Source organism: Monodelphis domestica, chromosome 2, assembly GCF_027887165.1.
Source record: "Monodelphis domestica isolate mMonDom1 chromosome 2, mMonDom1.pri, whole genome shotgun sequence".
Classification (NCBI taxonomy): Eukaryota; Metazoa; Chordata; class Mammalia; order Didelphimorphia; family Didelphidae; genus Monodelphis; species Monodelphis domestica.
The window spans coordinates 260,667,760-260,688,251 of record NC_077228.1 but is presented as its reverse complement, the minus strand read 5'-3'; the positions used below and the strand labels follow the sequence as shown (position 1 = coordinate 260,688,251).

The 20,492-nt window shown below is 41.4% G+C and overlaps 1 protein-coding gene across 11 annotated transcripts; it reads left to right on the top strand.

The window, feature by feature from the left end:
• The first annotated feature begins 272 nt into the window (after positions 1–272).
• SRRT (serrate, RNA effector molecule) lies at positions 273–20,492 on the top strand. Of its 11 annotated transcripts, none has more exons than XM_056817731.1 (21): positions 304–590; positions 981–1,101; positions 1,845–1,995; positions 10,340–10,468; positions 11,392–11,538; positions 11,773–11,985; positions 13,767–13,936; positions 15,914–16,092; positions 16,244–16,342; positions 16,443–16,560; positions 16,687–16,856; positions 17,114–17,175; positions 17,289–17,367; positions 17,606–17,794; positions 18,336–18,512; positions 18,622–18,775; positions 18,943–19,136; positions 19,502–19,658; positions 19,866–19,988; positions 20,082–20,214; positions 20,309–20,492. In XM_056817731.1, the coding sequence occupies exons 3-21, from the start codon at positions 1,874–1,876 to the stop codon at positions 20,382–20,384; spliced, it is 2,691 nt and encodes an 896-aa protein (XP_056673709.1). In that variant the 5' UTR covers positions 304–590; positions 981–1,101; positions 1,845–1,873; the 3' UTR covers positions 20,385–20,492. The 11 variants fall into 11 exon arrangements, with proteins under 11 accessions (XP_056673715.1, XP_056673711.1, XP_056673714.1 ...); XM_056817738.1 differs by having other exon boundaries at positions 305–590; positions 11,797–11,985; positions 19,902–19,988; XM_056817737.1 differs by lacking the exon at positions 981–1,101 and having other exon boundaries at positions 273–590; positions 11,797–11,985; positions 19,902–19,988.

Below are 20,492 nucleotides of genomic sequence, written 5' to 3'. Positions count from 1 at the left end.
TCCCCGGTTAGTTTCTAAGCTTCTTTACCTCAGGAACTGTTTAATTTCTCATCTCTGATTCCCAAATTGCCTAGCACCGCCTCTTGTGTACTCACTACGTGTAGAAGACCAAACTGAAGAGAGAACGAAATATAGAACAACTTCCCTCCGCCCCTAATAGGCCTCTAGCTACTTCCGCTTTCGTCCATCCTGGAACTCTCGTCTCTCCCACTCGCCCCCTTAAGCCCGGAGAGAGAGTGCTAGGCCAAGCGAGGCCCGAGAGAACGCGCAGGCGCAAACGCCGACGCCGACGCCACAGTCGTTCCCAGCAGACACTGCATAAGGAACGGCGCGCGCGGACTCGGAGGTGATTTGTTTCCGTCGCCTCCAGGTTCTGGCCCTGCAGCTCCCTACCCCCCCCCACCCCCCCAACTCCCTGAGTTCCCCCAGACCCGTGTTCCTTCGTCACACAGAAGGCCCCTTCGATTCTGCCTCCTCCACCCCATCTCTCGGCAGCGGAAGGGATAAAAGGCTCAAACGCGGCAGCAGCCACTGAGCCGACGGCCTAGAGAGTAACGGCAGAGGCCAGTCGGGCCTGAGGTGGTCCTGAGGTGAGATGGGGCTGCTGAGTGTCTGGGATTTTTTGAGGCGGTTCCTGGGTTGGGGGGGGGAAGGGATTTGTGTCCTCCCCCTCTCTATCCCTCCGACCCCCCCACCCCACCCCCCGTAGTTCTCAGTTTCCTACAATGCTGCACGTAGCTTTTAGTGTCCTTTACAGGTCCCAAGAATAGGAGATGATGATGGTTCAGTACCTAATTTCATCCATTTCCTTCTTTTCTGCTCCCCATTTCGTTCTGGGGCGCTTTCTTTAACTTCAAAAGCTGTTTTATAATATCTTTTATTGGTGGTGGCTCAGAGTTGGGGGAGTATGACCTGAAGAAGGTCCCGGAGCTAAGAGTACCGCTTGGGCTGTGTATGTGTGTCTTTGTATCTTTTTGAAGGCCAGAGAGTTTAAAAGCTTTGAAGGTGTGGAGGAATAACTGAAAGACTTCTGATTGGGGCTCACGTCTGAGGATTAAAGGATATCAAGAGCTACTTTGGATTATTGGGGGGAGGGGAGTGGTAAGTAGGAGGCCTCAGTAATGGACATCATTATAGAGTGGACAGAGCACTGGATTGGAAGTTGAAAGACCTGAACTTTTAGTTCTGCCTCTGCCACGATAGGGTATGAATTGGCGTTAGAATCATTTGTAAATTTACTATGGAACTAGATAATCTCTAAGGTCCATTTATCTTAGAATCTCTTACATCTCTAAATCTGATTTTTTAAAAAATAAGGTGATTTTATTAGAGTTGTGGTGCTGGGGAAAGGTAGGACTATCTAAGGGGTAATGTACATTGAAAACAGAAATAGGGCTTTGGCAGGTTCTCTTAGACGGATATCATTGGAAAGTGGGGGTGTGGAGAAGGAAGGAAAGGAGGATGACCGAAAGAGGCTAGGAAATTTAAAGAGCTTCATAGGGAACCAGTAATACCCTAAGATGTGGGGGGAGGTTGGGGTTGTGAGACTAACATGGATGGATTGAGTTCCGAGGGATGATACATCATCCCCTCTCTATTCTCCCTAGTGGCAAGATGAGTGTGGCTCTTCAGTGGATAAAGCACTTGGCCTGCACTCAGGAATAGGGTTCACATTTGGCCTTACACACTTACTAACTCTGTAACCCTATAATAACAACACCTACCTTTAAGGGTTGTTGTGAAGATCAAAGGAGATATTTGTAAAATATATTGTTAGCATATTGCCTGGCACTTGGTAGGTGCTGTATAAATGCTTGTTGTTTTCTCCTTTTGTTTACCCTCAGGTGCCTCTGGTTGATTCCCAGCTTCTACTATGGGTGACAGTGATGATGAGTATGACCGTAGGCGAAGGGACAAGTTCCGAAGAGAACGAAGTGATTACGATCGTTCAAGGGAGAGAGATGAGAGACGTAGGGGAGATGACTGGAATGATCGGTAAGATAGCATTTTCTTCATTATGAATTTAATCAACCTTTCAACACAAAGAACAAGGAAGAGGATTGCATATTAAACTAAATTTTCTTAACATATCTTTTAACAAATTAGTGTTTTCTGAGGGACTATCTGAAGTTTATGGGGGGGTTGGTGTATTTTTTTTTTTAGGGGTATGTCACTGTCATTTTGCATTAATTTCCCCAGCCCTCTCGTAACAAATAAGCCTAGTCAAAGGAATTTACTCAATACATTGGAAAATTTATATCTTAAGTTTAAACTTCTAGTTCATGACTAGTCCTCAAAAGTCATGATTAGTCACTGTATTGATTAGAATTCTAAAAACTTGTCATTGTCATCTTATGTGTAATAATCTATTACATAGTGTCTTTTACATTTGGTCATTTTTTTCTATCTTTTTCCCCTTTTGGGGGTATATGCTGTGTAGTGGTATAATTGGGGTCAAAGGGTCTATCTACATATTTCATGATTTGAAGTCATAATTCGACATTGTTTTCTAGGACAGTTGGACAGATTCATGGATCCACTAACTGATCTCTTTCAGATTCAAGAAGTGATAGTGTAGGGGGCAGCTAGGTGGCTCAGTGGATTGAGAGCCAGGCCTAGAGATGGGAGGTTCGAGGTTCAAATTTGACCTCAGTCACTTCCTAGCTGTGTAACTCTGGGCAAGTCACTTAACCCCCATTGCCGAGCCCTTAACACTCTTCTGCTGTAGAACCAATACACAGTGTTGATTCTAAGATGGAAGGTAAGGGTTTAAGAGAGGGAGGGAGAGAAATGATAGTGTACTTTTTTTTTTAACATTTGCCATTTTTGTCTTATCATTTTTGCTAATCTGACCAGTTATGTGGTGAAAAGTCAATTGTTGTAATTGGTATTGTTCTTGTTATTAGTGATTTGGAGCATTCTTTAATATAGTTATTTTGTTGTTTTTTTCCCCATGTGTTTAGCTAAGAATAGGGTTGGCCCATGTTTTGGATCTGAGCATATCTCTTAGTTGGGTCAGAAGGAACCTTTGGGACTTCTAAATATTATCACATGTATATTACTGCTTGAGGTAGAAGCAACTCTGGACCAGAGATCTAAAATTCACCTCTGTCAGAGACTTATTTGTGTGACCTGGGGCAAATTCTTTATCTCATTTGAACCTTGGGTTCCTTATTCATAAAATAAGTAGAATGACCACTGGCTTTTATATAGTACTTTACTACATTATCTCATCTTAGATTTACAATATTCCCTCCAGGGATGGTAACAAAAGTATTATTTTCATTTTTATGGATGAGGAAACTGTTTATTGCTCAAGGTCCTACAGCCATTAAATAGCAAAAATGTAATTTTAATCCAGATATCTCCCAAGTCCAGACCTAGGATTCTAAATGATAATGTTGTTATAAAGATTGTATATGGTTAGTAGAAGTTGAAGTGCTTTGCACACATAAGAAAGATTGAGTCTTTTTTAAGTCTAAAACAATTTGTATTTCATTCATGAAAAATGCATCTACACTTGAAAAAGTCATGTGGATATTGATATGTTTTACCAGCTTGTTTTTATAATTTACATTGTATTTTTTGCCTATTTAGGGATTCACATATGGAGTCAAGACTTAATAAAAAAACCAGCATCACCACGACCAATGATAGAGCTTTCTCCCACAGCTTATAAGTGCTTATGCTATGGTACTATTGCAGAGTATTAAAATAGAATTCTCAATTTGGGTGTGATCACTAATTCAAATTTTTTGTTTTACATTCTTTTGGAGCAACTAGGTAGCACTGTGGATTGAGCAGCAGACCTAGAATTAAGAGAATCAGGGTTCAAATCTGGCCTCGGACACCTAGCTGTGTCTGAGCAAGACTTTCAACCCTGATCACCTAGCCCAGTGATGGCAAACCTCTTAGAGATGTAGTGCCAGGCTCCATCCCCTCCAGATTTAGTGTCTTGCCAGCCCTATCCCAAACTGCATGCCATGTGCCCCCACTTCACACAAGGGAGAAAGTACTCCCATTAGACTGCTGGGCAGAGGGTGGGTGAAGTGAGGAATGTCCTCAGTGAGTGTAAAGGGCTGGGGAGATATGGCCCAAGTGTTCCACTTCCCTCCAGCTCTGCCACCCATCTTACCCTCTGTGGACAGAGAGTAAGGCAGAGAGGCTAGTGATGTGAAAAAATGTCATCAGGTGCAGTGGTTAGGGGAAAGGGAGCAGCTTCTCCGAGTCCCTCTGCCTTCCTAGTAACAAACTGGGTGGAGGGGAGGGTGGCCATGTGCCATCTTTAGCATCTGTGCTATAGGTTTGCCATCACTGGCCTACTCCTTGCTACCTCTATCTTCGAATTGATACTAAGACAGAGAAAAAGGGTTTTTTAAAAATTCTTTTAAATTATGTTTCTGTCTCTATTGAACAATACTAATAAAAAAGAAAACCCTCACAATTGTAGAACAGAAAGCAAATTCCCATGTTGCCCATGTCTAAAGTTTTTGCATGTCATTTTGAATTTTAAGTAGGAGGTATAAGTTGCATGTTTCATTAACTTTTCCATGCACTTTTTTTATTGCTACATTTGATCAAAATTCTAAAGTCTTTCGAAGTTGTCCTTTAATCCATTGACAAAATTGATTTCCTACTTCTTTTATTATAAATTAGTTCATAGAGGTCTTCCTAATTTCCCTTGAAAATGTTCATTTTTTTACTTCTTATGGCATAACCTCCCTTTATATTCATATACTACAATTTGTTTAGCTATTTCCTAACTAACTGGTATCCTCTTTAATTTTCACTTTCTAGTTATTATGAAAAGAGCTACAAATATTTTGCCTGTTTGTATCTTTCTCCCCTTTTTTTCATCTTTTGGAGTATAGTTCCAAATTGCTTTTTCCATATGTCTATTAACTCTAATTTTTTTAAGATTTCATTCACTTCTTTTACCTCTTTCTTATTTATTTTTTATTTGATTTATCTAAATTTGATAGTGGTTGGTTCATATCTCCCACTAATATGGTTTTACTGTCTATTTCTTCCTTCAATTCTCCTAGTTTCTCCATTAGAAATTTGGGTGCTATACTATTTGGTGCATACATGTTGATTAGTGATATTTCCTCGTTATCTAAAGTCCCTTTTAACAAAATATAATTACCTTCCCTATCCCTTTTAATCATGTCTATTTTTGCTTTGGCTTTGTCAGATATCATGATTGCAACTTCTGCCTTATTTCTATTAGTTGAGGCCCAGAAGGTCTTACTCCATCCTTTAATTCTGACCTTGTGGGTGTCTACCCGCCTCATGTGTGTTTCTTGAAGACAACATGATGGTAGGGTTTTGGATTCTAATTCTGCTATTCGTCTACGTTTTATGGGTGAGTTCATCCCATTCATATTCGAAGTTATGATTGTCACTTATGGACTCCCTGGCATTTTGATATCCTCCCCTAATTCTGACCTTTCTTCTTTAGCTATAACCTTTTAAGCCAGTGATTTACTTTATTTTTATTTTTATTTTTAAATTTTAAACATTATTTTATTTGGTCATTTTCAAACATTATTCACTGGAAACAAAGATCATTTTCTTTTTCTCCCTGCCCCCCTCCCACCACCTTTCCCTCTCCCATAGCCGATGCACGATTCCACTGATTATCACATGTATTCTTGCCTTGAACCCATTTCCCTATTGTTGGTATTTGCATTAGTGTTCATTTAGAGTCTCTCCTCAGTCATATCCCCATAACCCCTGTAGTCAAGCAGTTACTTTTCATCGGTGTTTTTACTCCCACAGTTTATCCTCTGCTTGTGGATAGTATTTTTTAGATCCCTGCAGATTGTTCAGGGACACTGCATTGACACTAATGGAGAAGTCCATTTACTTTAAATCAGTCCCCCTAGACCCCTCCCTTGATATGTTTCCCTTTCTAACCCCTCCCTTTTTGTTCCCTCCCCCTCTCCCATCTCCTTCCCTCCCTTTTTGTGTTCCCTCCCTCCCTACCCCGCCTTGGTTTTCCCTTCTCCCTACCCCTGTTGGATAAGATAGAATTCAAGATCCCAGTGGATCTGGATGCTCTTCCCTCTCAGAGTCCAAATTGCTTTCAAGAATGCCTGGACAAATTCATGGCTCCACCAATAATGCTTTAATTTATTATTTTCCTACAGCCTCTCAATTATTTGACACTTTTCCCATTTGTTATTGTCATTCTGATGGCTCTGAGTAGCTTCAAATTACATTTCTATTTATTAGTGATTTTTAAAACATGATTGTTGATAGGCTTGGATTTCTTCCTTTGAAAACTGTCTTTTAATATCTTGATCATTTATATATTTGATGAATGGCTCCTTAGTCTTATAAATTTGGATTGTTTCCTTATAAAATCTTGAATTTGAGACCTTTATTGGAGAAATTTCAAAGATTTTTTTTCCTAGTTACCTGTTTCCCTTCTAAACTCCATTACATAGTGCAAAAAGTCTCAATTTTAAATTATCAGAATTGTCCTTTTTATCTTCTGCGATCCTCTGTATCCTTTGCTTGGTATGAACTCTCCCCTTAGCTATTGATCTGAAAGGTAATTTTCTTGTTTTCCAATTTACTTATTTACTTATATCTGAGTCATGGTATATGGTTTTGCTAAATAATGAATATTCCTCATAGCAAAGGGTTGTCTTTGGTTTTAGTGAACATTATATTGCTGTGTTTGTGTACCTAATCTGTTCCAATTATTGACCAATATTTTTTAACCAATAGTAAGGCATTTTAGTAATTACTGTTTTGTAGTATAGCTTGAGATACTGATAGGACTCTACCCCCTTCCTCCCCACTTTTTTTTCATTATTACTCTTGAAATTTTTTACCTTTTGTTCTTCCATAGGAATTTTATTATTTTTCCAAATTATAAAATATCGGGGGGTGGGGGTGGGGGACCTTCAGCACTGGGGCTAGGGGCATCACTACAGGCTTGAAAGGGCCATGCCCTATGGACTTTAGGGCCTCACAGTGGGCTAGTGCCAGGACTTGGGACTTCAATGAGGTAGTTCTGTGCTCTTTGGCTTAGGCAGGGTAGTGGGATCTCAGAGTTGGCTTGTGCTCAGGTTTGGAACCTGACACAACATATGGTGGGATGAATGGCCTGTATTCCTCTTGTGTACATAGATTTTTTGTTTTGTTTTTTCCTGATTCCCCCTTATCCTGTGAAAATAGACTCTCTGCATACCTTTCAAGTTGTTTTCCATAAGGGAGCCACCTCATTCCATCTCCTTGTTGGTTCTATGAATCCAAACATTTTGAGGTGCTATTTTAAGTGGATTCTTGTAGCTGTTCCAGCTTTTGCTAACTGCCATTTTGAATTTTTTCAAAAACGTTTTCAATATTTTATATGTTTATAAAATTTATTGTATTTGTGTTGTTTTTTTATGTTGAATCTCCTGCATGTATCATAGAAACAGATTGGAAGGGTGCCTTCTTTTTTTTTGAAAATTGCATAATATTGGAATTGCTCTGTTTTGTTATTTAATACAAACCAGTTCCTAATTTAATCCTACATCAGTAGTTTTTTAATTTTAATTTTATTGATATCTTTAATTTTCAGAATTTTTACTTTTTTTACAGATTTTTATTTGTTCCAGACTTTTTTAGTTGTATGCCCCATTCTTTGATTTTTTTTTCATTTATGAAAGCATTTAAGAGTTAAAATTTTCTTTCTAAGAACTGCTTTAGCTGCATCCTTAAATTTTTGGTAAATTGTCTCATTGTTGTACTTTTTGAAATTTTCTGTTTACATAGTTTGTTATTTGATCTACCAGGTCCACCAAATTGTTAGGCTCCAATTACTTTTTCATTTCTTTCCTCAGAGGGCTCAAAGGCCTTAAAAAAAATATATTTTTAAGTATTTTTCCTTCATTACCTGATTCATGTTTTCTCTCCTCCCCGTCCTGAAACTGACAAGCAGTTCCACCAGGTTATAATGTATTATCACTCAATATCTATTTCCATATTATTCATTTTTGTAATAGAGGACTCTTTAACCCTCAAATCATATACCCATATAAACAAGTGATAAATCATGTTTTTCTTCTCTGTTTCTATTCCCACAGTTCTTTCTCTTGATGTGGATAGCATTTTTTCTCATAAATCCCTCAGGATTGTCCTGGATCATTGCATTGCTATTGGTAGCAAAACCTATTACATTTGATCATCCCATAATGTTTTAGTTACTGTATACAATGTTCTCCTGGCCATGGAGGTCTTCCCAGATTTTATAGAAATCAAGCAATTCATTATTCTTTATAGCACCATAGTATTCCATCACCATAATATACCACATTTTGTTCAGCCATTCCCCACACGAAGGGACAACTTTGTTCCAATTTCTTGCCACCACAAAAAGAGCAACTATACATATTTTTGTACAACCTTTTTATAAAAAATCTCTTTGGGGTACAAAACCTAGTGGTGGTGTTGCTGGATCAGAGGGTATGCATTCTTTTACAAACCCTATGGGCACAATTCCAAATTGTCTTTCAGAATGGTTGGATCAATTCACAACTCCATCAGTAACGCATTAGTATCCAGGTTTTGCCATATCCTCTCCAACATTTATTTTCCTTTACTGTCATATTGGCCAATCTGCTAGGTGTGAGGTGGTACCTCAGAGTTGTTTTGATTTGCATTTCTCTAATCAGGAGGGATTTAGAACACTTTTTTGTATGATTATTAATAGTTTTGATTTCTTCATCTGAAAACTGCCTGTTCATATCCCTTGACCATTTGTCAATTGGGGAATGACTGGGTTTTTTATAAATTTGACTTAGTTCCTTATATTATATTTGGGAAGTTAGACTTTTGTTATAAAATTTTTTTCCCCAGTTTGTTGCTTCCCTTCTAATTTTGGTTGCATTGGTTTTGTTTGTACAAACCCTTTTTAATTTAATATAATCAAAATTATTTGTTTTATGTCTTATAATGTTCTCTGTCTCTTGCTTGGTCTTAAATTTTTCCCTTTCCCATAGATCTGACAGATACACTATTCTATGTACCCCCCTAATTTGCTTATAATTTCCCTCTTTATATTTAAATCATTTACTCATTTTGAATTTAACTTGATATAGGGTGTGAGATTTTGATCTAAAACTAATTTTTCTCATACTGTTTTCCAATTTTCCCAGTATTTGTCAAATTGTCCCAAAAGCTGGGATCTCTCAATGGCTTTTTTTTTTTAACCCTTACCTTCTATCTTGGAATCAATACTGTATATTGGTACCGAGGTAGAAGAGTGGTAAGGGCTAGGCAATGGGGGTTAAGTGACTTGCCCAGGGTCACACAGCTAGGAAATGTCTAAGGCCAGATTTGAACCTAGGACCTACCATCTCTAGGCCTGGTTCTCAATCCACTGAGCCACCCAGCTGCCCCCTGAAAGGCATTTTTATAGGATATATTTTTATTGAATTGTAATTAATAAGTTATTTGTTTGATATTTCTATTTTTTTACATTTGGGGGGCAGGTTTTTTTAAAAGTGCAATGTATAGCTGAGAAGTACGGGAATTCCTTTTTCTCATTTTGTAATCATTAGAGGTGTCATCTGTAATTTTAAAATTCTATTCAGATCATTAACATCTTGTTTATCTTCTTGTTAAATTTGTCTAGGGCTGAAAGGGGGAGAAGTGCGTTGCAGGCCACTCATTTCTATGCTTTTTGCTATGATTGTTTCCCAAAATCTGGAATTCACTGGAAGTCTTCCTGATCACTCTCTACCTTCCCAGCTGCTAAATGCCCTCCTTCTCAATGCTCCTTTATTCTGCATAGAGATATGTCCATATCTCTATGACCTGTGATTTCATTGGTATAGAGAACTCCAGGCTGAGGAAGCTTCCTCTACCAGTACATTTTGGCATCTTCTCTGCAATTTAGAGTCTTAGAGAATTGCCTCCTGCATTGAAATTGGTATTTGTTGGAGTTGGTATTTGAATCCATATCTTCCAGTCTCTTGAGTTCAGCTCTGTATTATAGCTAGCATTTTTTTTATAATATAGTAGAAAGTATATAATATTTACATAGTGCCTTAAGGTTAGCAAAGTGCTTTACAGATATTATTTTATTCTCACAACTAACATGGGAGGTAAGTGCTATTATTATCTTCATTTTACAAATCAGGAAACTGAGGCAAAAAAGTTAAGGACTTGCTGATTTAAACTGAAGTCTTCCTGACTCCAAATCTCTGTGTTGCCTACCTATATCTACTTAAATATTGTCTCCCTTGATAAAATATAAATTTATATTCCTTGTATCCAGCACAATTTCTGGCATATAATTAGGTGCTTATTGATGGATTGACTTTCTTATTATAACTAGAGAATGGGACCGTGGACGAGATCGGAGAAGTAGGGGAGAGTATCGTGACTATGATAGAAATCGCCGTGAACGTTTTTCTCCACCTCGCCATGAACTTAGTCCTCCCCAAAAGCGAATGAGGCGAGACTGGTAAGAATGCTAGAGTTTTGCAGTGCTTTACTTTCTCTTGCTTTTCTTTTTGTTTGATTTTTTTATAGGTATTTCTTCTTCCTTCTACTTCCTGAAGAAAATTGTAGGGAGGGGATAAAAAAACTCTTATAATAAATATATAGTCTCATTGGCCATATCCAAAAATGTGTTACATTCTGCATTTTTAATCTATCACCTTTCTCAGGAGAGTGTGATTTATTAGTCCTCTGGAATCTTGGTAGGTCATTACATCAGAGTTCTAAACTTGTCTTTACGGTGTTATTGTATAAATTGTGCTTTTGATTCTGTTCATTTAACTTTGCATCAGTTCATACAAGTTTTCTTAGGTTTCTGAAAACATTTCTTTCGTCATTTTTTAAAGTACAATAGTATTACCTTAATTCGTTCAGCTATTTCTAGTTAGTATAAACTTGTTAGTTTCTAGTTTTGTATTTTTTTCCCCACTGTAAAAATTACTCTAAATGTTTTTGTTGTACATAAGGAGTCTGTTAACTCTTTGGAGTATAGCCCTTTTAGCAGGTTTTGCTGTGTTTCAAAGGACATGCATAGTTTAATGATTAATTTATTTTGTGTGGTTCCAAAATTGCTTTCAATAATGCCTGGACCAATTCATAGCCCTACTAACAATAATGCTCCCGCTTGTGAGATTTAAAATTCTGAGAGATTTCAAGATTTACACCCCTCCCCCCCCCATATTCTTTCCCTTGACTGGGAATTTTCTTCTCCATTAATCCCTAGCTTCTCTATTTGGAAACTTTGTCTTCTGCTGTCTCTATCCCTTTCTCATCAAGTCATCTTTGTCTTTAGTGTTCCCCTTCTAACATTGAATAATTCTAGCTTTCCCATCCTTTGTTTTCTTCTGCAGAGTTCTCTTTTCTGACTTTTATGTTCTTTACTCTCAGGGATGAGCACAGCTCTGACCCATACCACAGTGGCTATGAGATGCCTTATGCTGGGGGAGGTGGAGGCCCAACTTATGGCCCTCCTCAGCCCTGGGGCCATCCAGATGTCCACATTATGCAACATCATGTACTACCCATCCAGGCCAGGTAAAGACCATGGGGAAAATGAGAGAAGTGGGGGAGGAAGAAAAAGTTGAGGTTATTTTTAAAAAGAAGGGAAGTATCTGAAGTAGAAAAGGGCTGATAGGGGACTCTACTGATAGTTTGGGAAATGGAAATGGGCATTAGTTGTTGCATGGACTAATGTCCATGTTGGGTGAGGAATGGGGCTGCTGGCTACCTTGGCCCCCCATCCCCCCACCCTCTTCCCCCCCAACCAAGACCCCCCGACCGGGCCCCCCCCAGGCTGGGCAGCATCGCAGAAATCGACTTGGGTGTTCCACCACCTGTTATGAAGACCTTTAAGGAGTTTCTACTGTCACTGGATGATTCTGTGGATGAGACAGAAGCTGTTAAGCGCTACAATGATTACAAGCTGGAATTCCGGAGGCAACAGATGCAGGACTTCTTCCTGGCTCATAAAGATGAGGAGTGGTGAGTGCCCCCTGCTTACCCATACTCCTTTCCCTTGGCATGTCACCCTTGGCCTAGGAGGTGGAGCCCGAAGCCCTGTGTGCCCTGGAGTTCCTGTGGGTTTGGGGAAGTGCCCAACATTGGCTGGTTGTGATCTCCTGGGTATAAAAACTCCCATGTTCCTCTACTTCCACCCCTTCCCTATCCCCTCCCAATACTGTTGTTCTCAGTGAGATACTTTCAGGGAGCTGGCTGGAGCCCTCCTGCACTGTCTTTCTCCTGTGGGTGGCAGAGAGGCTGTTCTCCCCTTTTGCTGGCACAAAGAGAACCAGGGGCTGTGCCATCACCAATCTTTGTACCCTTTGTGACTGGTGGTCTCCTAAAAATGACAAGTGAATCTAATCAAGAAAAGCAGAGGTCTTGGGGTCATCCTTAAAGAAAACAAAAAACAAAACCCTTTATTTTTTTTTGTTTGTGGATGTTTTGATTTTAATCAACCATCTTTTCCCCCCTCCTCCTGCTCCTCCTCTTTGAAAAGAGCCAGAACCGGGAACTACACCCACCCATCGCCGGAGCTCGGAGCAAACCCATCTCACCCCCACCACACCCAGCCCATACACCAGCCCCCCTGGGCCGAGCCGTGCTCCCCCCCGGCCAGGCAGAGAGAAAGGGCACCACTGTGCACAATGCAGTGGCTTAGATGAATGTGAATGCTTAGGCAGTTAGTCAGTCAGGGCCCCCACCGCCAAGCCATGCGGGGCGGGGCGGCGGGCCGGGAGCCCGCTCCAGCCAGGAGCCAGCCGGCCCACCAACCAGCACGGGTCGGGCCCGGCTAGTTAAAACTTGAGCTCTGTTTGACCAAGCAGCCAAGGTAAAGTCCCTGGAGGCGACGCCTGCGGCTTTTCCTTCCCTCTCACTCTGAACTTTTGGTTTTCTTCTCTCCTTTTCATATATTTGTGTCTTCTTTTTTCCCTATCTCTGGTCCATGTTTTCCTACCTCTTTCCTCCTACCCTTTTGTCTTCCTATCTAACTATCTTTGACTACCTCACCTTTCATGGTCTCCTGAATCTCCCCCTCCCCCCCCCATAATTTTCTTTTTTTTCCTGTTTCCAGGACTTTTACTTTTTCCTTCTTTTCACCTTTTCTTCCTTTCCCTTCCTCCTAAACCTCTTACTTTTCACTTTGCTTACTCTATTCCTCCTAGGCAGTGCCTTAATTATAAGGGACAGTCATTTCCTCCACTTCCTTTCTCTGATCCCATAACCATTTTGTCTGTCTTCCCAAGGGGAGAGAGAAGTGTCAGGTCCTTGGCCCTCTTCCTAGTTGGTGTGTCTCAGGCCCTTTCCCCAAGCCTAGAGGGATTGTGGGTAATAGTCCTTTTAAGGCCTGAAGGGAGGAGAGGGAGATCATTTGGGGCATAATATTTCCTCTTGCTTTTATCTTTGGGGCTCTGGCAATCCTGCCCCTGTTTATCTTATTTCCTAGGAACCTAGGGAAATGAATCAAGGGATCCTGCCTTATGCCATTCTCCCCTAGTCTCTCCACTTTTCTGGAACCCAGAGTTCCTTGATCCTGGTTTTTCCCAGATCTTTTCACCTAGAGCCAGCCTCTTGGTCCCATTTGGGGGTGGCATGATAATCCTTTGTGTCCCCCTCCCTACAGTCTTCTGTTCTTATCAATCTTTTATGGGTGTAAGAGGTGGGTGGTGGGTATTCCATGGCTCTCTTGGATTCCCCCTCACATCTATGGCCCTGGCTACTTGTGACTATTTTGTCTTTCCCCTTCCCATTTCCTTCCTCAGGTTTAGGTCCAAATACCACCCTGATGAGGTGGGGAAGCGTCGACAGGAGGCCCGAGGAGCCCTTCAGAACAGACTTCAGGTGTTCCTGTCTTTAATGGATAGTGGCTGGTTTGATAACCTCCTCTTGGACATTGACAAGACTGATGCCATCATCAAGATGCTGGATGCAGGTGTGGGTTTGCAAAGTACAGGGCTTTGTCTCTGAAAGGAATGGGGATCTTGGAGATCTAAGAGGCCAGTGTACAAGGTCTTAAGGTTAGGGTATTTCAAACAGAAATCCTCCTGAGAAAATGGAGACCATCTGTGATTATTATCTCTTTTCCTATTCTCTATTTCATTACCCCTCAGCATCATCTCCCATTCTCTCCACATTGTTCCAGTCTGTGATAGCTTTCCTCACCATTGTCAGCCCTTCTACTAGTGCATTTCCTACCTTGAGTCTTCAGTCTTTCTTTTCTACTTTCCTGCAAGTGTGCCCAAGATCTCCATTCTTTAAAAAAAACTGCATTTGAACTTACCATCCTTACAAGCTGGGAAATAACACTTTATATCTTTCCTTCTCTTGACAATCACCTAGAAAAAGGTGCTAATGCTTTTTGCCTTAACTTCATTTCCTCCTGATCACTTCTTAACCCTTTGGATTCTGGGTTTCTAATCTTACCCTTAACTAGGAGAAAATGTTCTCTCCAAATTTCTCAGCTGTCTGTTGCTAAATGCAATGGCTTTTCTCAGTTCCCTTCCTTGCTCTCTTAGCATTTGGCACTGTTGACCACTGTCTCTTCCTGGATTTTTTGGAATTCTTCTCTTCTATTTTTCTTCTTGTCTGACCACTCTTTGGACTCTTTTGCTGGATCATCATCCATGTACCCTAATTTTAGGTGTCCTCTAGTATGTTGTCCTAGGCCCTCTCCTGTTTCTATGGACTTAATTCTTATTTTCTTACAGTGAAATCTCAGATTCATGTATTTCAGGCTAGTCTCTTCTGAAATCCCACATTTATTGCCAACCATTACCAACTTTATTGGACATCTTCAGCTCTTTAATTGGCATCTCAAATTTAACATGTGTGGATTGGACTAAGATACAAAGATTCTTTTTAGCTCTCAAATTCTGAGATTCTACATTAAAAACAGAATTCATGGTTCCCTTCCCTCTCCTGCTCAACTTAACTATTCTTTCAAACCTTGGTATCTTTTCATCCATTCCTTTTCTGTCAGTCCATATATCCATTCAGTTGGCAAATAGTGTTGCTTCTGCCTGCAGCAAATTTCATCATCCACCCCCCCCTTTTTTTTTAAGAACCCTTACCTTCTGTCTTGGAATCAGTACTGTGTATTGGTTCCAAGGCAGAAAAGTGGTATGGTCTAGGCAATGGGGGTCAAGTGACTTGCCCAGGCCAGATTTGAACCTAGGACCTCCCTTCTCTAGGCCTGGCTCTCAATCCACTGAGCTATCTAGCTGCCCCCATCCCTTTTCTATTCATATGAGAGCTCTAGTTTAGGCTCTCTTCAGTTCTCTTATAACCTCCTAATAAAACTCAGCTTTTTTAGGTTCTCCCCCTTTCCAGTCTTTCTACACATATGCCAAATATATTTCTAAAACACAGGTCTATGTCATTCTCCTTTTCAAAATCTCAAGTAGCTCTCTAGGATAAAATAAATCTTAATTTGACACAAATAACCTGGTCCCTGTGCACTCATTCCCTATTAACTCTAGTTTGTGTACTTTTATGTACCAGTTAAACCTACCTACAACCTATTCTCCCAGTAGATAATCAGTTCATCATTCCTTGCAGAAAAACTGTCACTCTATCAGGACTGTATTCCTTTCTCACCTGTCTCTTAGAATTCTTAGCTTCTTTCAAGATTTAATGCATGTATATCTTTAGGGAAAGACCTATATGATTTTCTCTAGCTACTTGTACTATTTTCCTCCAAATATTGTCATATATACAGATTACATTTCTCTAGTAGAATGTGAGCTCGTTGAGGGAAGTGACTTTTTGTGTTTCCATCATGTACTATGTACACACACAGAACACAGAAGTATTTTGCAAATAATGGGTACTTGGTTTGCTTGTTGAATTGGAAAAACATTGGTGAAGGACCAGAAAGCTGGAGTTGTAATCTCTTGCCTTTTGTGTGTAGCTGTGATTAAGATGGAAGGAGGCACAGAACATGATCTCCGGATTCTGGACCAAGAGGAGGAGGAAGAGCAGTCAGGGAAACCTGGAGAACCTGGCAAGAAAGAAGAAGGCCGGGGAGGCTTAGGGCTTGCTGATGGGGATCGAAAAACTGATAAAGATGATAAAGAGGACAGCAAACAGGTTGGGAATGTTGGGGTCCTTTGGATGGGGCACTATTGTGGGAAAAGGTGGGGCAGATGATAGAAATTCTGAACCTACCTTTAGGGAGAAAAGGACCTCCAATGTGAGTTAGTTGGGAGATATAACACCTCCATATTTTTTCTTTGCTTAGACTGAGAATGACGGTACATCTGATGATAAAGCCAAAAAACCTGATGGTGATGGAGAGAAAGATGAGAAGAAAGAAGAGCCTGAGAAAGAGGCTAAGAAGGTAAGGGTCTCAAGTGTAGAGATCAAATCATAGGGCTAGGGTGTCAGGCTTGATTTTCTGATTACCCACTGACTTTTCCAAACCTGCCCATTCCTTACAGAGCAGTAAGAAGCGGAACCGGAAGCACAGTGGGGATGACAGCTTCGATGAAGGTAGCGTGTCTGAGTCTGAATCTGAGCCAGAGAGTGTCCGGGCTGAGGAGGAGAAGGACGAAGCTGGTGGGTGCAGCTTCCTATTGATGACCCATTGTGGGGGGTGGAGTATAGATGGATAGAATTGGGAGGGAAGAAGAGGTATGAGATCAGTTGTTCACTCCTCTCCCCCACCATCCCCAACTCACACAGAAGAAGCTGCCAAGGAGAAGGAAAAGCCCAAGGAAGAAGAGCGAGAAAAACCTAAAGAGAAGCCCAAGGAAACATTAGGACTGGAATTCAAACCCCGACCCCTGCACAAGACTTGCTCTCTCTTCATGCGAAACATTGCGCCCAATATCCCTCGGGCTGAGATTATTTCTGTGAGTGAGACATGAGACAGAGTTTGTGAAGGAAGTGTACTTTGTGATGATACACAGATCTCTCTAGATTATCCTTTAACTTATTTATAAGTGGATCATGTCTGCATTGTGGAGTACCAATTTCCACTGCCTCCCTTTGGTTTCCCCCAACTGGACAGAGGGGAAAGGAGCTTATCTCAGTGACCTTGAGTTGTTAGGTATTTGGAGAGAAGAGAAATGTGAATTCTAAATGTACCTGTTGCTTTTTCTCCTTCCAGCTATGTAAGAAATACCCAGGCTTCATGCGTGTGGCTTTGTCAGAACCCCAGCCTGAGAGGAGGTAAGCTGTGAAGAATAGGATCTTTGAGTACCATGAGGGAAATGGACTGAGAAGGGTTTGATTGATTCCCATTATTCTGGTGTTTTACATATTTTACCACCACCTTTGCCTAGGTTTTTCCGTCGGGGTTGGGTGACATTTGATCGAAGTGTTAACATCAAGGAGATCTGTTGGAACCTGCAGAATATCAGGGTGAGTGCCATAGAGAGAATCGATATCAGGGTTATATACAAAGGATTGGGCAAGATATATTAAGAGGTGTCTTCATGTCTGTCTGTATTCAGTAAGCTTCACCACTTACTTCTTTGAAGGACTTCCTAGTCCCTAGAAGTATAAATCCATGGGCCATATTCAGGATATATTGGATCCTTCTCTGTTCTTTTGGGGGAAAATTGCTGTAGTAGTTTTCTAATTACTTGTTCTCCTGTAGCTTCGGGAGTGTGAGCTGAGCCCTGGTGTGAATCGAGATCTAACTCGACGGGTCCGAAATGTCAATGGCATCACTCAACACAAACAGATTGTGCGAAATGACATCAAGCTGGCTGCCAAGCTGATTCACACACTGGATGATAGAACCCAACTCTGGGGAGCTGAGTCTGGGACCCCTCCCTTGCCCACGGTCAGTGATTACAACTGGGTCAAACTACTTTTCCTTTCTGATATTATGAAACTCTTTGGTGATCATTGCCTTCCTTCCCTCCTCATCTCCCTTTCCACTTTGGAGCTGGTGCCTGTTGTAGACTGGACAAAAGTTGAGACATTACCAATCTTTTTTATTTTTTTTTTAAGCCTTTACCTTCCATTGGTTCTAAGACAGAAGAGTGGTAAGAACTAGGCAATGGGAGTCAAGTGACTTTCTCAGGGTCACACAGCTAGGAAGTGTCTGAGGGCAGATTTGAACTCAGTACCTCCTGTCTCTGGGCCTGACTATCCACTGAGCCACCCAGCTGCCCCCGAGACATTACCAATCTTAAGTGTACCACTCAGTGAGACCCACACACAACTTAATAGTAAGAATCTTACCTCACCTTACAAATCCTGATTTCCTGAATAGGGAGGTTCTGAGCTGTACACCCAGATGTGGTAAGCAGCCAAATTCAGCTAACCTGGGATGGTGCCCTTATTCTTTCTCATAATTTCCTCCTTGTCCCCCAATTTAGAGCCTACCCTCTCAGAATCCAATCCTGAAGAATATCACTGATTATCTGATTGAGGAAGTGAGTGCTGAAGAGGAAGAGCTTCTAGGGAACAGTGGAGGGGGGGGACCCCCTGAGGAGCCTCCCAAAGAGGGGAATCCAGCTGAGATTAATGTGGAACGAGATGAGAAACTGCTTAAGGTGAGAGTTGCCTGTGTGTGTATTAGTGAAATGGGTGTTAATTGGATTGTAGAAAGGTTAAAGGGCAAGATAGCATGAGTAAAAGAACTGCTTGATTCCATGTCTGTAGGTTCTTGATAAACTCCTCCTGTACTTAAGAATTGTGCATTCTTTGGATTATTACAACACCTGTGAATATCCCAACGAGGATGAAATGCCTAACAGATGTGGCATCATTCATGTTCGAGGGCCTGTACCCCCAAATCGCATCAGCCATGGAGAAGGCAAGACATCTCCTATCTTCTATCAGCTATAAAGGGGATCCTATTTTCCTCCTTTCTCTACTTCCCCATTTCATCTTCAGTAGTATTTTATCTCTCACTACTCTTACTTATGGTTTTATTTTCTTTTCCTCTAGTTTTATGTTTTCACCCTATTCTCTTCACCACAGTGGTAGAATGGCAGAAGACTTTCGAGGAGAAACTGACGCCTTTGTTGAGTGTTCGGGAGTCTTTGTCAGAGGATGAAGCCCAGAAGATGGGGCGGAAAGACCCTGAGCAGGAGGTGGAAAAATTTGTCACTTCCAACACCCAGGAGTTGGGCAAAGACAAGTGGCTATGCCCCCTCAGTGGCAAGAAATTCAAGGTTAGGAATTATGGGTCTTTTTTTAAACCCTTACCATCTTAGAATCAGTACTAGGCAATGGGGGTTAAGTGACTTGCCCAGGTTCACACAGCTAGGAAATATCTGATGTCAGATTTGAAACTAGGACCTTCTGGCTCTAGGCCTGGCTCTCAATCCACTGAGCCACTCAGCTGCCCCCAATGATGGAGTCTTAAGGTGAAGAACTGCAAATGTAGGTTTTTGAAAGGGGAACAGGATTGTGGCATCACAAGCCTGGAACAAAGAAGTAGAGGGAAATACAGATAGATGTATTTGTTTTTCCCAATGTTTTGAGGCAAATAGGGAGCCATGATAAAGCCATGCTTTAACCTCCTTTTCTGTTCTAGGGCCCAGAGTTTGTACGTAAGCACATCTTCAATAAGCATGCTGAAAAAATTGAGGAGGTAAAGAAGGAGGTAGCTTTCTTTAACAACTTCCTCACTGATGCCAAGCGCCCTGCATTACCTGAGGTCAAGCCAGCTCAACCACCTGGTCCTGCTCAAAGTAAGAAGTGCTTCATGGAGATTCTGACTTATCCTACTGTGAGCATTCTAAGACTCTTGGTTCTCCCTAACCTGTTAGGATCTTAGAATGTATTCACTGTGGGCCCTGTATAAATTCTTCCAAGAATCTTAAGATCCAGGTATCCTGTTTCTAGGGCACTTATTCCCATAAATCCATCCTCCCCTTATCCCCTCCCCCCTCACGCAGTAATTCATGTTCCGGTCCGTGCTGTACTCCCCCCAGGCCTGACAGGACTCCCCTACCCACACCAGACGCCCCAGGGCCTGATGCCTTATGGTCAGCCCAGGCCACCTATCCTTGGCTACGGAGGTGAGTGTAAAGCAAGGATGAGTGGGATCTTTTGAGGGAGCTGGGAGGAAATTAGAGAAACAGAAGATATCCTTACTTAAATATTTTACACAGCTGCTGCAGTCCGTCCCACAGTCCCTACGGGAGGACCCCCATATGGTGGCCCCCATGCTCCATATGGTGCTGGCCGTGGCAACTATGACTCATTCCGAGGCCAGGGTGGTTATCCTGGGAAACCCCGAAACCGGTAAGATCTGGGATTTCTGGACTTCAGATATTCCTCTTTGCCTTTCCATTCCAGCTTTAATAAATCTTATCTTGTTTCTGATTGTCTTTCACAGGATGGTTCGTGGCGACCCAAGGGCAATTGTGGAATATCGTGACCTGGATGCCCCTGAAGATGTTGATTTCTTCTGAACACAATGTCCCTTCCCCAACTTCTGTATCCATATTTCCCACCCCATTTTAAATCCATAATTTTTTTGTATGTTCAGCCCTACTGCCAATAAAGAACTTTCCACATGA